The following is a 14,833-nucleotide window of genomic DNA, read 5'->3' on the forward strand; positions in this document are numbered from 1 at the left end:
AACTTGTAGTAATAGCGTGTTCGCTTTTTGTCCTTTGTTGATAAGTTGAGAAGTGTGGGCTTCTTAGGATACCGTAGTTTTGTAGGAGGTTTCGGGCATTGATAACTTGCGGGTGCTACACCGGGAAGTTTTAGGAAAAATATTGTAAATTCACCAGTGCACATATTGTGCAGTTTCTGTGTCTCTGAATGAAAGGTAAACAATGACATCGATAGACACAGCGATTTTTTTCCTGCGCAACGGCTGAAACCGTTGGTTAATTTGCCCATCCGCTGTAAGGAAGAGAGTTGTAATAAAGTGTAAACAGACCGAAACTAGCGATGACTACGACGGAAAAAAAGAGCAAGTTTTTAGTTGTTGGCGGCGGTATTGCAGGAGTTACATGTGCCGAACAGGTGAGATCTCTCTGCCGCCTGGTCCTTATCCGCACACCTCACTAACAACCCGCAGAATAATAGCGGAATTCGCTTTTCATCTTGTGTTATGTATATCTTTTATCCCAGGAAAATATCCATGGAAAACAGACAGTCTGAGTTTCTTGTGAGGTTAATTGTAGGCAGTGTTTGTAGCGTTAAAATTTCTGCTTGACCTTCTGTGATGTATACTATTTACCTACGTTTTTTTATTTTATTTTATATGTACAGCTATTACGCCGTTAATAAGTGGAATGAATTAGATTGCCATCCTAGCACCACTAGTACGCAATCACAGTGCGTTTTTATTATATAAGTCCCATTTGGTTGTGCTGAAGTTTAACTTTTCACGTCAACATCCAAGTTATAGGTGCTACCTGATGCCCAGCGTTGACTAGAAAATGGTCACGGCCTTCAAACTGTTGCTGTTTTTCACTGGATTATTATGGACAGTATTACAGTTCTTTTTAAAAATTATTTTAACCCAACTGTACGGGCGTCATACAAAACTCCTGGAGTTAAAACAGGTGTAATGGTGCTGACACAAACATTTTGTTAAAAGGTCAGATTTAATTCCAATGAAAGTTCCATAAGTGAATTGTGCATTGTCTTTCAGCTTGCTTCACAGTTTCCATCAGAAAGGATTTTACTCTTGACTGCTGCACACTTGATTAAGGCTGTGACAAATTTTAAACAGGTAAAACATAATTTTCTGTTTGCAAACCATTCCAATTATCTATCAGCAATTCAGTAAAAAATACTAATATTTAATTCAGTGTCTATTTGGAAGAGAATGTCAGTGTACACTTAGATATATATGTTTTTAAATACACAGGAGTCTGAACTAAACTTTTCCAATTCTACCATAGAGCTGATAGTGTCTTTTAAGCAATTAGTTTAAGATGTGCAGCTTTACAGCTGTGGGGAGGGTTAACCTGGTCTATTTTAAATTTTGAAGTAATTGAACACTTCTTCACATATCTTAATTCTTAAAATTGAACTTCTCTCTTGTGAAACCTATATACTGTAAATATATATAATGCATGACTTTGGATAAAGATTCTTCTAGTAATAGATTACAGCTCAGGGAATTGCAGACATACAGGCCTTATAAACTGTTGAGATCTATAAATCTTTGTGCAGTTTTAACACGTTTTGTTAGGAAGGTTGAAGGTTTAAAATAAGAGTAATCTCACTGTTTACCTACTGCTTATTCAGAAGTATGTTGACAAGATATTTACCAATTGTTATAATGTGATGGTTTCTATTTTAAGGTTTCTAAGACACTGGAAGATTTTGATGTTGAAGAGCAATCTTCAAGTGTTTTGGAAGAAAAGTATCCAAATATTAAAGTCATCCAATCAGCAGTGAACGAACTGAAAGCACACCAGCATGTAAGTCAAAAGCTTTGTTCAGCTCTTTGTTCAACCCATCTGAGTTGTTTTAGTATCTTATTGATCCAAGACGATAACGAAATAGGTTTGGTAGCTTGGTTTTAAATGTGCATTTGTGTAGGTACCCCTTATGTCCTTGGTTTTCACTGTTTATTCTGAAGAAATCTTTTGGGTTTTTTTCTTAAACGCCTTGAGGATTTTGAATACTTGTTTTCAAGCTCTCATAGTTTTCTCTGTTCAAGACTAAAAATGTTGCTTTCTGCCAGTCAGTGTAAGACATTCTTGAAAGCAGAACTGCAGCTCTATTAGTGGTTAGAAAGAATCGGTATAGATGAGAGCATTTCAAACCACAATAAAAGTAAAATGTACACAGTAACTTGTTAAACCTCCAATTTATATCACAAAATAAAATTTCCAGGTGTGCTCAGTGCTATATTCTGTGATTCCGAACTAGACAACAAAACTTCTGGTGACGTGAAAAGGCCCTATTACATTGTAAACAAGCAGGCTTGTGAATTCATCCAATAAAAAATATTGTTCTTGACGATTTTACCAACAAATGCAACATACTTGTTAACTCTTCATGCAGAACACACTGGACCATTTCTGCAGTGAAAATGCAGCTGCACAAGTCCTATTCACTTGTACAAGTGGGTGAAGTTCACTCTTCATGAAGGAAAATTAGACTACCTGTGTGATGTGTGCAGCCTTGCTTATAGATGAATTTGCGAGTTTTGGTTTAAACAAAGGGTACTCCACGTGTGCTTTAAAAATGTTTTTGGTGTTATTACACAGTACACAGACGTTCAACAGGATCGACATTGTAATCTCGCAGTTCCACTCTCCTACTCAGAAATCTTTCCCACAGCTCTGCGTGGTTCTGATCTAGCTCCCCTTCCTCCACTCCAGCTGCACCCTCACTTCAGCTGCGGCCTTCCTTGCTTATTCCTTGTGAGGGGAATTATGACATCTCCAACCCTGGGCCATAGATATAATTTCCTTTTCCTTAGTGAGGCGAGTTAGTGTTGAACACTGAAGTATTAAGGACACTTTTTCTTCATATTCATTGGATCGTTTCAGTGTAATTAGATTTTGAGATAACTTGTGAAATTGCAATTGCCACATGTATCTATCACACAATCTCCATTTTGTGCAGCACAATGTTCTTCAGTCAGGGGTCATGAACCTTCTTTTCGGTCTCTTAAAGTTGGAAGCGATAATGAAAGTGTCTGCAATACTGGGGGCACTGTCTGGCATTAGCGACAGAAGCCCAGTGTTAATTCACACAACAGTCAACAGGATCTAAAACCAACTTCCTAAAGTGTTATAATATTGTTTTCATTTCAAGGTTAGTGCTTTACTATACATACGCTGCTGTAGTGTTGTTATCTAACTGCAGCTACTATCAGAAACAAACAGCGTGAAACTTTCTTCTGTTTAAGTACGCATTTGGTTCAAATTTAGCTTATAGTTCTGATTCTGCTTGACAACTGCTAATGGCAAAACCCCAGTGTATCTTCCTACTGCATGTCAGGGCTCTCAGAGAGTGGAGTTTCACCATGCTCTTTAAACAGACAGTTTTCATCTCCATTGCACTAAGCCATGAGTGACAGCGATAACTACTGCCTCTGTGGGTAAGGTTGCTGGTTTGTATCCCGCGGCCGCCAGAGGAATCCTACTCCACTGGGCCCCTGAGCAAGGCCCTGAACCCCAACTGCTCCAGGGGTGCCATATAAATGGCTGACCCTGTGCTCTGACCCCAAGCTTCTCTCCCTGTCTGTGTGTCTCATGGAGAGCAAGTTCGGGTATGTGAAAAGACAAATTCCTAATACAAGAAATTGTATAAGGCCAATAAAGTGATGTTATCTCATCTGATAACTAAGCACAAACCAAGTATCCTGCTTGCTGCCCCAAGAACCCTGTTACTATGGATGAGGTGAATCAGTCCTTTGTGATCTCCTGTACCCTACTCTGCTGCCAAAAAGTAACCAAAGCAACAGGGACTTCTGGAGAAGTGCCTTTGTGCTCTTGCCTACAGCAGGCAACCTGTACTTGTTGTTTTATGCATGGAAAAAGTTGTCCTTCATCTTATCATTTTCTTTGAATGGCCAAAAAGAAGTTATTTTGAAAATGTTTTTTTTTTTTTTTTTTTTTTTTTACATTTTGCAGTTCTAACAAGCAGGACCCTTGTGACCCTTTCTCATTAGTCAGCCCTGTTTAGAAGTCTGCCTCTAGCTCTGGTCTGCTGCTGACCCCAGAATATGTTGGTTAAGGCTCAGGTTAAGAACAGTATGTAGTTTTAAGCCATAACTACATATTTGTTAGCCAAAAATAATATGTAACGGCAAAGGAATTTTAGGTGTGCTGTTACTGTTCTTACAGTATTTTGATGTGAGAATGAATTTAAATACTTGTATGTAATAAAATTCAGATAAATTATTGTGATACTAATATGAAGGATATTTGAAACCAGCAGCATATCACCATGCAACTCAGAACTGGCAGCCCACTGAAGCTCAGCAGTGTGAGCCAGGTTGGATGGGAGACCTCCTGGGAAAAACTAAGGTTGCTGCTGGAAGACGTGTTTATGGGGCCGGCAGGGGGCGCTCACCCTGTGTTCCATGTGGGTCCTAATGCCTCAGTATAGTGGCGTGGACACTATACTGTAAAAAGGCGCAGTCCTTCAGATGAGACATAAAACCGAGGTCCTGACTCTCTTTGGTCATTAAAAATCCTACTGCGTTACCCTGGGAGTCCTGGCCAAATTTCCCATTGGCCCTTACCAATTATGGCCTCCTAATAATCCCCATCTATGAATTGGCTTCATCACTCTGTTCTCCTCCCCATTAATAGCTGGTGTGTGGTGAGCGCACTGGAGCACTATGGCTGTCATTGCATCATCCAGGTGGGGCTGCACATTGGTGGTGGTGGAGGGGATTCCCATTACCTGTAAAGCACTTTGAGTGAAGTGTCCAGAAAAGCGGTATATAAGTGTAAGCAATTATTATTAGTATTAAGGAGTTAGCCTTGTCCTACATATGTTGTAGAATATTTTTTTAATTAAGAACATAAAGGTACAAATGAGACCAAAAGTTTTTTGGCCTGTCTAGCCCTTCTGATTAATAGCTAATTTGTCTGAGGGGCCAGTACATTAGCTTCAACAACATGGCTGAATAGTTTGTTCTTGTCTCTCAGAACTTGTAAAACAAAAATGCACCTCAACAGTAGAAAAATCGTTTGAAATAGTTTTCACTTTGGTTCATGTTTCGTTGGTGGTCCATAAGTAAAAAACCATAAGCATTTACATTTATTTTCATGCAAACATGCATTTATTTACAGGCCTTTGATTCTTGTGAATTTAGAAGCATTCAATGTAGTCTGGAAGTGTGACTTTACCAGTTTCCCTGCCTACACTCTAAATCACCAGTCACATGTTGCTTATGCTAAAACAGTCAAAATATCATCTTTATTTTCTGACTTCAAATAAAGTTGTATGCCTGCCTCTTATCTCTCTTATCTTATCTCTTAGTTTCAGAGTTATTTTTTAATGTTGAAAGGGCGCACTGAGATGACATTTCTCTGAAGTCATGGTGGTCACATTTTATTGCCGGGGGAGAATTAAGGCAGTAACGCATAATCTGACTCAGACTGGTTTAGACGGACGTAATCGATGTTTTGGGAGAGGCCCAGTGCTGACCCTCACACCCACTGCTGTTAACAATGTGCTATTATTGTAGAGATGTGGAAAACAGCCTGCCTTCTGACGCCTGGCATACGATATGTCTGACTGTAGGCAGTTATCCTGCCTCTCACCTTCTGTGAATACTAATTTCACAAGCCTTAAATACATGAAACAGAGACTAAGGGTTCAGCAATTAGTGCTGTATCTCTGTAAACCTTCCTCATAATATGCATTTTGATACTGGGTACTGGGTACTGTATGATGGGTGATTCATAGCCCATTACCTAAGGCACTGCATACCTCTGCTTGAAAGTTTCATTAAAGCTTGTGTATAAATTGTATGGAAACACTACATATTATAGATTATCAAAATTTGTCTTTAGTGATTTTAAGCTATGTAGTCTGTGATCTCTTTCAGGGTCTAGATAGAAACTGAAGTGACTTGAACTTAAGACTACTAAATGCGATGTGACAGGAACATAGGGTTACAAAGGAATGGAGGCCATGTGGCAAATCTGGCCAAAAATATTTAGAGAGAAAGTTGCATTTGTGAGATTCTTTACGAGTTCTAGGAGAGTCTTTTGTAACTGAAGTTATTTTTTTTGCTGAAGAAAACTTACAACCTCTACCTGCTTTATGAAAAACAGCTCACTGAAACCCTACCCATAGCAGCATTTCGTACAAACATAACTGCAATATGGTTCATGATCCAGAAGCTTTCAAAAACGGGTATGGTCAGGCTTTAGGTGGATTATTAGGAAATGGAAACCTAAGCAGTTTGGCCATTTGTGTCTCTTATGCGTGTGAGATCTCTATCAGCTCCACTTCATGCTGCCACACAAGCTGGGTTGGACTGGGTTAGAGGGGCAGTATTTTGTGATAAGTGCAGTAAACTGAGGGAGCATGTTCGTAATGTTCAGGTACCACAGCACTTTCCTTGAGTGATGGTATTGAATAAACCAGGGAGTCGAGGTGCAGTGTCATTCAATGGCAGACCAGCTCTTAGTGATGTGGCTTAAGAGTCATCTTTTCATTGTTTTTGTGTTGTTAAAGAAGTTCAGGGTTCTAGAAACAGTTTAAAAACGGTGTCAATTATTTAACATGGCTAACTTCATGTTGACCTCAGGCTGGAACAGGTATTATGACTTACCTTATTTCTGTTAACATTTGACTGTTTGATTTTGAGTCCTGCTGTTCCCCTCATGATTCCCTTAGTTTTAGTTACATTTGGTTAATTCATTCTAATATGTAACTAAAAAATGTTCGTTAAACTGAATTGCAACATAGCTGAAAGTAGGAAAATATTTGGTCAAGACAACACTGCCCTCATGTGGATATTTTTTTACTCAATAAATGCTTATTTTCCACCTCTTGTTCCTCATACATGTTTTGTAATAAATTTAGAAAGTATAATTTTACATTAACTTAAATTGTGCCACTGTGAGGTGTATTTTAGACTACAATTCTGAAAGTACACAGTGTTCATGTGTTGTATTACCTTAGTGGTTAAGCCAGGAGCACTATTAGGATAATATATTGTGTGCAGACCTTAAGTCATTGATTAGTTGTAAGGAATATCATGTGTCATAGCACAATAAGACCTTTGTTAGTTAAATGCATTGGGCTTATCACCAGATAGTGTTTGTTTTTTTATCCATTGAAAGAACTGATCGCTGTCTCCATCTTGTGCTATCTGTCTAATACCAAAGCCTTCCCTTGTTCCCACACCTTGTGTAATTCTGTTGTCTTCTGGGTTTGCAGAGAGTGCTCACAGAGGATGCCAGAGAGTTTCAGTATGAGAAGCTGTGCATCTGCGCTGGAGGCAGGCCCAAGCTCATTGCCCACGACAACCCCTATGTGCTGGGAATCCGGGACACGGACAGTGCAAGGGTAAATATACCCAGCCGCACTGGGGCAACATTAAATAACTTTAATCCAGGAAAGTTAAAGCTATTAAAGACTAATTTGTTACAGCAGAGGCGCCATGATGGAGCTGTGGTTAGCATTGCTGCCTCCCAGCGCTGGGGCACTGGGTTCATTTCTAGACCTGGGGTGCTATGTGTGTGGAGTTCGTATGTTCTCACTGTGTTGACAAAGCTTTCCTCGAGGTGCTCCAGTTTCTTCACACAGTCGAAAGTCGTACTGGTAGGTTAATTGGCTCCTTGCAAAATTGGCCCTAGGCGAGTGTGTGCATTTGTGTCTGTCTGCCATGCACTGGACTGGCATCCCTTCCAGGGTGTATCCTGCCATGTGCCTGTGGCTTGCCGGGATAGGCTTCAGTCCCCTCGATACCCCTTATTGGATAAATCAGTTAGAATATTGGGTGGATGTTATAACAGAGGTATATAATCCTTAAGAACAAAAATTGTTACAGCTCAGATATCTGTTGCTAAATGCTGCAGTGTCTTGATATTAATTGGTGTAGAACTAGTTTGTGTTTCTGTCTGTGGACTTCTGTGTGTTCTGTATTTGCATCTGAGCAATTTTTTCCATTTACTTTGTTTTGCAGGAGTTTCAGAAGCGTCTGTCACAAGCTAGGCGAATAACTGTTGTTGGGAATGGTGGGATAGCGCTGGAACTCGTGTAAGTAGCTGTGTTTGATGTGTGAATGCATAGAAGTTTGTGCATCATAGCAGTGCTATGACCAGGGTCATGCTTAATGGTTGTTTTTTTCCCCACCCTTTGTGTCATTACTGCTGTGGAGTTTAAATTAGCCATTTGTCCTGTATTGAAGCAGATGAAGAAGGGGGCAGCTGAGTGTCCTCCAGCCTTGCTGTAGGTATAGCCTCTCTTACACACCTGATGAAATTAAGGAAAGGTGTTCTCTCGATATCCAATGCAGAAAGGGGACAGGGCATTCGTCCTGCGAGATCTTCACCATAATTAGCTGTCAGCTGCCAGGAATTCCATGATAAATTGATGCTTCTTTCTCCCTGCTGCACAGAATCCATGGTCCCTGTGTGGTATTTTTGTGGGTCTGAATCCAGATTGGAACATGAAAAGAGATGTTAATCCCTCCTGTAATATCTGACTTCACGAAATGTGCATTGTGCTGTTAGTGGCCCCTGTAGTATTTGTAACTGAACGCATATCCCTGTCGCTGTATGAAGGTTTTTAGTGTCTGTTGTTCATTTTGAATGGATTTTCAGCGCCTGTTTTCTCTCTGTAGTTATGAAATAGAAGGCTGTGAAGTTATCTGGGCCATCAAAGATCAAGCCATTGGGAACACCTTCTTCGATGCTGGAGCTGCTCAGTTCCTGATTCCCACTCTGGACGTAGAGAAACCTGAGAAACGAGCCCCCTGTAAAAGAGCGAAGTATACCACTGAAGGTACAGGACCTGCTGTCACCACGCTGGCCCTCCTGGCCTTTAACCCTTTCAGATCGCTTGCACAGATCTTCCACCAGTGTGCTCTTCCTCCTTGATATGGCAGGTGACTCTTTAGAGCTCTTTTGAAGATTAGCGATTAAGTGGGCTAAGTTGGCTCCCCTCCTTCCCATGAATGTATGATATTAATGTGGAGAATTAACTTGGGAGCACAAAGATTTTGCAATCGCATCTCACGGACATGATTGAAATCTCATTTGCTCTCCTGAGTTGATTCTCCATATTAAGATGAGCTTGAATTAGATTCACTGGAATAGAAGTACATTTCTCTGATGGGTGACTCGCTGTGGATGATGTGTATGCCTAAGCAATTAGAAATGAAGCATGTATACTCCATTTGATGGCACGAAATGTGTAACAGTTAAATTGTAGCATAGTAATAAATAAAATAAACATGAGAACATATCACAAAGTTAATATGTATTTATTGCGCCCAACTTTTAAAATACATGATTTTTTCCTGTGAGCCATATATTTGAAACCCACCATTATTTCCAGGGGATTGAGTACTGCTTCATTGCTTCATGGCCTGAAGCCATTGTGTGTCTAAATGCTGCCCTCTACTGGATGCTCATATTAACCATATAAAATAATCTGTTCTGAAGCTTGTAATATTTATACCTGCTGTTGGAATTCAGCTCAGCTTACTGCTTTCATCTCTGCCCCAGGCTCAGATGAACCCAGCGCTCTCCCTTGCATCAAAATCAGGACAGAATTGTTGAGCGTCAAGTTTCATTGCTTGTTGGCCACCTTTTTAATGTCTTTGTGTTTTGCTAGTGTTTTAAACATTGGCTGCTTTTGTTTTCAGCTAGTGTATATGCAGACAGAAGACAGAACAGTCTGTTTGAGAAATGAAGGTCATATGCCATCAATACGCGGGCACATATGATGCTGCGTTTGAAAATATGGTGTAGAATTCTAAAATGTTTTTTATGGGGGGGGGTTAATATACTTCTTGAAGTTTCAGCATTTGTAGGGAGTGTGATATAATTTCTCTATTGCTATCTGTCTCTTTACCATATCACCATCTTAAAGTATTATTTGTTTAATAATAATAATTCAGGTGTGCATAAACGTGTATACCCACTAGAATGGCTTCATGCCCCTGCATGTGGATGTGCGACCTGAATTAAATGTAAATGTTAAATTACAGCTTTCTGTGTTCATAAGATGTCAGTCAGGGCTCCCCACAGCAATCACATGCTGAGGCAAAGGAGAGTTTTTTCAGTTGGTCATCATAAAACGAGTCTAGGTGATGGATTCGCTGTGATCTTCAGAGGAATAGCTGGAAGAGAGTGCACCTTCTCAGGCTGTGAACTCTGTTTTATTTCAGATCACGAACAGCAAGAGAGATGCTCAGCTTCTGCTGGAGAGCTGGGAAGTGCCCTGGGGCCTGACTGGCATGAAGGGATGAAACTACATGGAGCACAAGAGGTGGCTATGAGGAGGTTTAAAATAAACAGCAGCATGAATAGATCCGCTGTCTGCAATTAGAATATCCTGTAGCTAAAGACAGAACAATGTCAGAATTCGCTTGCTGTATCGCATTAGCCAAAATATAATCTCGGCATTCATGAGAAAGAAAAAAAACGCTTCTTTTCTTGCCATTTTCTTCCTGTGATTTATTTCCTGCTCTTAGTGCCGATTTAAAATGCTAGACAGAATGTCGCCTTTGGGTTTGATTTACTAGCCACAGTTGAAAAACTGGGAAATTAAGGTGATCATGGATATTTTTATTTGATTGTGGCCTTATTATAGATGTTTCACAAAAAAAGGTAAACATCTCTGTCCTGTTTTCTGCCTTTGTAAATATACCTTGGGTGATTAAGTAGATAAAGCTTGGCTTCAGAAAGGCACTTTAAAAGAGAACTCCTAAACCATTTTTGATCTGCAGGTGTCGCACAAAGTCCATGTTGAGTACCAGTGTGAAATACAGAAAATCTACACACAGGAGGAGTTTATGAAGTCTCAACAAATACCGCTGTTATTTCCTGACCACAGTTCAAATAAGGGAAAGTCACCAACTGACAAAGGTTAGTTAATAAAGATAATACTGCATCTGCTTTGCAAACTTCTTTTAGTTCATATTGGCCTTGGTAAACTGTTCGCTTATGTAAACCACGTGAATGTCTTGTTGTCTTGTTTAGTTGTTGTTGTTGATCATACAGCTGGGTCATTTTCACCCACCAGAATCCTCCCCCTGCCTCTGTAACTGAACTGGTTAAATAAGTAATTGCTTATGTTTCTGGCTCATCTCCTGTGTAGTGTGGAGGCTGGAGTACAGTGACTGCCACACAACGCACAGGTGGATGCTGTACTTGTAGTGGTGGATGAAATGGAGCTCCTCCAGGATATGTTCTGCTATAAGTGCTTTGGAATTCTTATAAATGGAAGGCGCTTTGTAAATATAGTATAATATAAGGTAATTCTCTAATAAAAAATGAGCAGACTCTATACCTGGCTGGGAAGTTTAGTGAATGGGCCCTGAGTGCTGAGGAGGTCTTCCTTTTTCAGGTTATTCCAGCAGAGAAAGGAACTGGTCTGGTGTTCCGGTCACCTGTTTCTGTGAAAAGCCACACTGCGGTCAGCTGCTTTGCCTTGTTCTTAAAGCTGGTGTTTGATAAGCCATGAGATGTTGTCTTCTGTCCTTGTAGAGGCGTGGCCAGTATATGTTCAGTTGACCAATGGGAAGTGTTACGGCTGTGATTTCATTGTCAGCGCTACCGGAGTTATTCCCAATACGGAGCCGTTCACCAAAGGTAACAGTGTAAGTACCTGTTTCCCCTAACAGTCTGTGCTTTGTAAAATGTGCAAATACTGTACAGAGCCTTGCTACAGTATTCAGATCCTGGCACAATTTTAACATTATGTTGCTTTAACGCTTACAGTCACTTTGAAGTGGTAAGTACATTATGTTCACAACACATTCCACACGTTTAAAGAAAAAAAAGTAAATGGATATTTAATATAAAAGAAGATAATTGTGTGGCTTTGTGTGCAATAATAGTGGTTCTTATGATTTCAAAGGCTCAGAAATTCAAACTTCGCCTTTTTCGGGTTCTCCACTAATGAATGGGGGTATTTTTAAGAGATTGTTCCACCAAGTACAGTGAAGGACCTAAGGAACATGTTGATCTGAGTTTGTTTTCCTCCTGTAGATTGAAGTAGCGGATGACTGTGGGATCAAAGTGGATGATCACATGCGCACGTCCGTGCCAGATGTGTATGCAGCCGGAGATGTGTGTACAGCTTCCTGGGAGCCAAGTGCTCTGTGGCAACAGGTAACACGGTCTCATGGGTTCCCTCAGGTTTGGTGTAGCCTAGTAAAGTCCATTGCCTTTGGACTGTAGGTGTATCAGTAGAGGACATGCTCACCGTCTGCAGGCATCTTGAATGCAGCTCTGCAGACATTTTCTGAAGAACAGCCGAAAGGTCACCCGGCATAGCGGGTTCTCAGCGGAATCGTGAACACGTACAAGCCGTTTTTCCCCAAGAGCCCAGGGAACAGGTCTGGGTGGGTTTGACGGTGTGTTTTTCCTCGCCAGATGAGGCTGTGGACGCAGGCCCGACAGATGGGCTGGTACGCAGCGAGGTGCATGGGTGCCGATGCGCTGGGGGAGCCCCTCGAGCTGGACTTCTGCTTCGAGCTCTTCTCGCACATCACGCGCTTCTTCAGCTACAAGGTGAAGGGAAGAATGGGAACCCGTCCACACACTGACGCTTGGACAGGATTGCACGAGGAACGCCCCTACATTGCAATACACAGTTGATCATTGATGACCGGTGAAGGTCATTGAAATGTGGGCCTTTCTGGCTTCACATGATGGGGCGTTTTATCTCCTGTGGTGTGAAGTTTTTTTCCCATTTTTCTTTCTTCAACTGAAGGCCATTAACAAACTAATCATGGTCTTAAACCCCAACACTTCCACACCTCAGGCAAATGTGTTCTTTAAAAAATTATATTTGGAATATGCGAGGTGCATGTTTTAGTTCAAGTGTCTGTCGTGGTACTTGTAAAATACCAATTTATTCTCTTAATTATCTGTCCGTGCAGTGACATTATCACCAAGATAAACATCTGTAACAGACAGAATAGCAGATTGTTAGAAACACTCAGATGTTCTAAAATGTTAAAGATTTGTTTTTGCAGATGTGGATTTTTGCCAGGCTTTATAGTTGTCGTATTTATGTAAAATCACACAATTGAAAAGATGGTGTTAGGTGTTGGTGGCTCGTAATTTAGCAGTACAGCAAAGGCATGCTGTGACACACCTGATACTAAGTCATCGTATCGTAGTGGGGGGAAAAATATCTGCTTAATTGAACAAACATATTACACCGTTCTCTTTGACTTGAAATAAAATAACCACAAAACTAATTCCCTAATCCTACAGGTTTAATAGTATGAGAATCTGAGACAATCGTGCACTTGGAACAAAATGTATTAAAACTAAGGACATGTATTAATTTTTAGGATTATAGTAATTAGTATTATACATTAATTGTGTAATACAAATTACATATATTTTGACACAAATGTACATGTTTTAGTACATTTTTAAATTACACACAGAAATGCAACACAGCAGTTTGTGGTTCAATGTGGACACTAGGTGGCAACATTTAATGTCTGAAATGCAAGAGAAAAGGGATTTATAAAGTGTGTTCTCACAAAAATGCAACTTATAACGATCAAACATTAGTAAATATTTCTTGGCCACCTTCATTCTTGTTTTGATCGTCGGTTTTGCAATGTACAATGTTCAGAGCTGTTTAATACATGCAACGCATTTTAAATCCCTGTTGATGCATGGTGTTGCGTTGCAGGTGGTGTTATTGGGAAAGTACAACGCCCAGGGCCTGGGCAGTGAGCACGAGCTGCTGTTGCGCTGCACGAAAGGCCAGGAGTACGTGAAAGCAGTCATGAGGAACAGCAGGATGGTGGGCGCCGTGCTCATTGGGGAGACGGACCTCGAAGAGACATTTGAAAACCTTATCCTGAACCAGATGGATCTCTCTGCGTATGGAGAGGACCTCCTCAACCCCAACATTGACATAGAGGACTACTTCGACTGACAGCATATGCTTGTTGTGTTTTAGGTTCCGTATGAGAAGGACTTTCCTTGGTTAAGTTTGAAATTAAGTGTGGAAGAAAGAGGTGGTCTTTATAAATTACAGTTTAGCTTGGAAAAAGTGCTTTCTCCAGATCAATTTTGCTTCTTGACTTGAATATTTTATGGATGAGTTTAAGGAGAAAGAAATTTTGAGGGAAGCCCTTTCAGCTTAGGTTTAAACTCAAACAGTTGGAAGTAACAATATACAAATGGACTGGGCTTGAAGATGATTCTTATTCTAGTTCTTTCTGACATCTGGTCTTCACGTCTCAATGTCCCTGAATATCTTACCAATCCTTTCATTTAGGACAATAACGTGTTACTGAACATATGAGCTATTTCATGAAAGAATTCATGATCGATGAACATGTACTTTCAGATTACTTCATTAGGGATCCTGCAAAGGAAAGATAATGGAAAATCCAAAGATCTGGAATATTTGGTATCAAATAAATGAAGTCCAATTTAAAACACACCATAACATCCATCATACATTTTTGCCCTATTATATGAAGCAATCCTTTTAGATGGGTTTTGCCAAACACTAAGCCAGCACTGAATAATGTAGTATGAATTTGTAATTTGTGGATTGAATTTAATGCAGATCTAATTTTTTGTACCACATCATGGGCACCTCTCTAATGTTATTGTGCTGATTGTTCTGTCATTTCATGAGTCTAGACACTAACTCACCTCGAGTTGGAGTATGGATGGAACCAGGCAAATAATTGTAATGATTGTCTAAACAGATCTAGTCTAGCTCTTAAGACCTCTCTGATAAACAGTTGCTTTCCAACAATAAAGTCAAAATACTTAAATGGACATATTAATAACTGTTAGGGA

At 40.2% G+C, this 14,833-nt stretch overlaps 1 protein-coding gene across 1 annotated transcript; it reads left to right on the top strand.

Moving 5' to 3' along the window:
* The first annotated feature begins 14 nt into the window (after nt 1–14).
* On the top strand, nt 15–14,465 carry pyroxd1 (pyridine nucleotide-disulphide oxidoreductase domain 1). Its single transcript, XM_006633196.3, has 12 exons — nt 15–395; nt 1,030–1,110; nt 1,688–1,807; nt 7,251–7,379; nt 7,999–8,072; nt 8,659–8,819; nt 10,210–10,310; nt 10,771–10,909; nt 11,531–11,643; nt 12,035–12,157; nt 12,422–12,559; nt 13,704–14,465. Exons 1-12 carry the CDS (start codon nt 321–323, stop codon nt 13,950–13,952), a joined length of 1,503 nt encoding a protein of 500 aa, XP_006633259.2. The 5' UTR covers nt 15–320; the 3' UTR covers nt 13,953–14,465.
* The last annotated feature ends 368 nt before the right edge of the window (nt 14,466–14,833 follow it).

The sequence above is a fragment of the Lepisosteus oculatus genome, chromosome 7 (assembly GCF_040954835.1).
Source record: "Lepisosteus oculatus isolate fLepOcu1 chromosome 7, fLepOcu1.hap2, whole genome shotgun sequence".
Classification (NCBI taxonomy): Eukaryota; Metazoa; Chordata; class Actinopteri; order Semionotiformes; family Lepisosteidae; genus Lepisosteus; species Lepisosteus oculatus.

Excerpts from the sequence above, each read along its gene's own strand:
- pyroxd1 (XM_006633196.3), top strand. The coding sequence starts at position 321 with ATGACTACGACGGAAAAAAAGAGCAAGTTTTTAGTTGTTGGCGGCGGT. Across the intron at positions 1,111-1,687 it reads CTGTGACAAATTTTAAACAG|GTTTCTAAGACACTGGAAGA; the intron begins GTAAAACATAAT and ends TTCTATTTTAAG. Across the intron at positions 1,808-7,250 it reads AACTGAAAGCACACCAGCAT|AGAGTGCTCACAGAGGATGC; the intron begins GTAAGTCAAAAG and ends CTGGGTTTGCAG.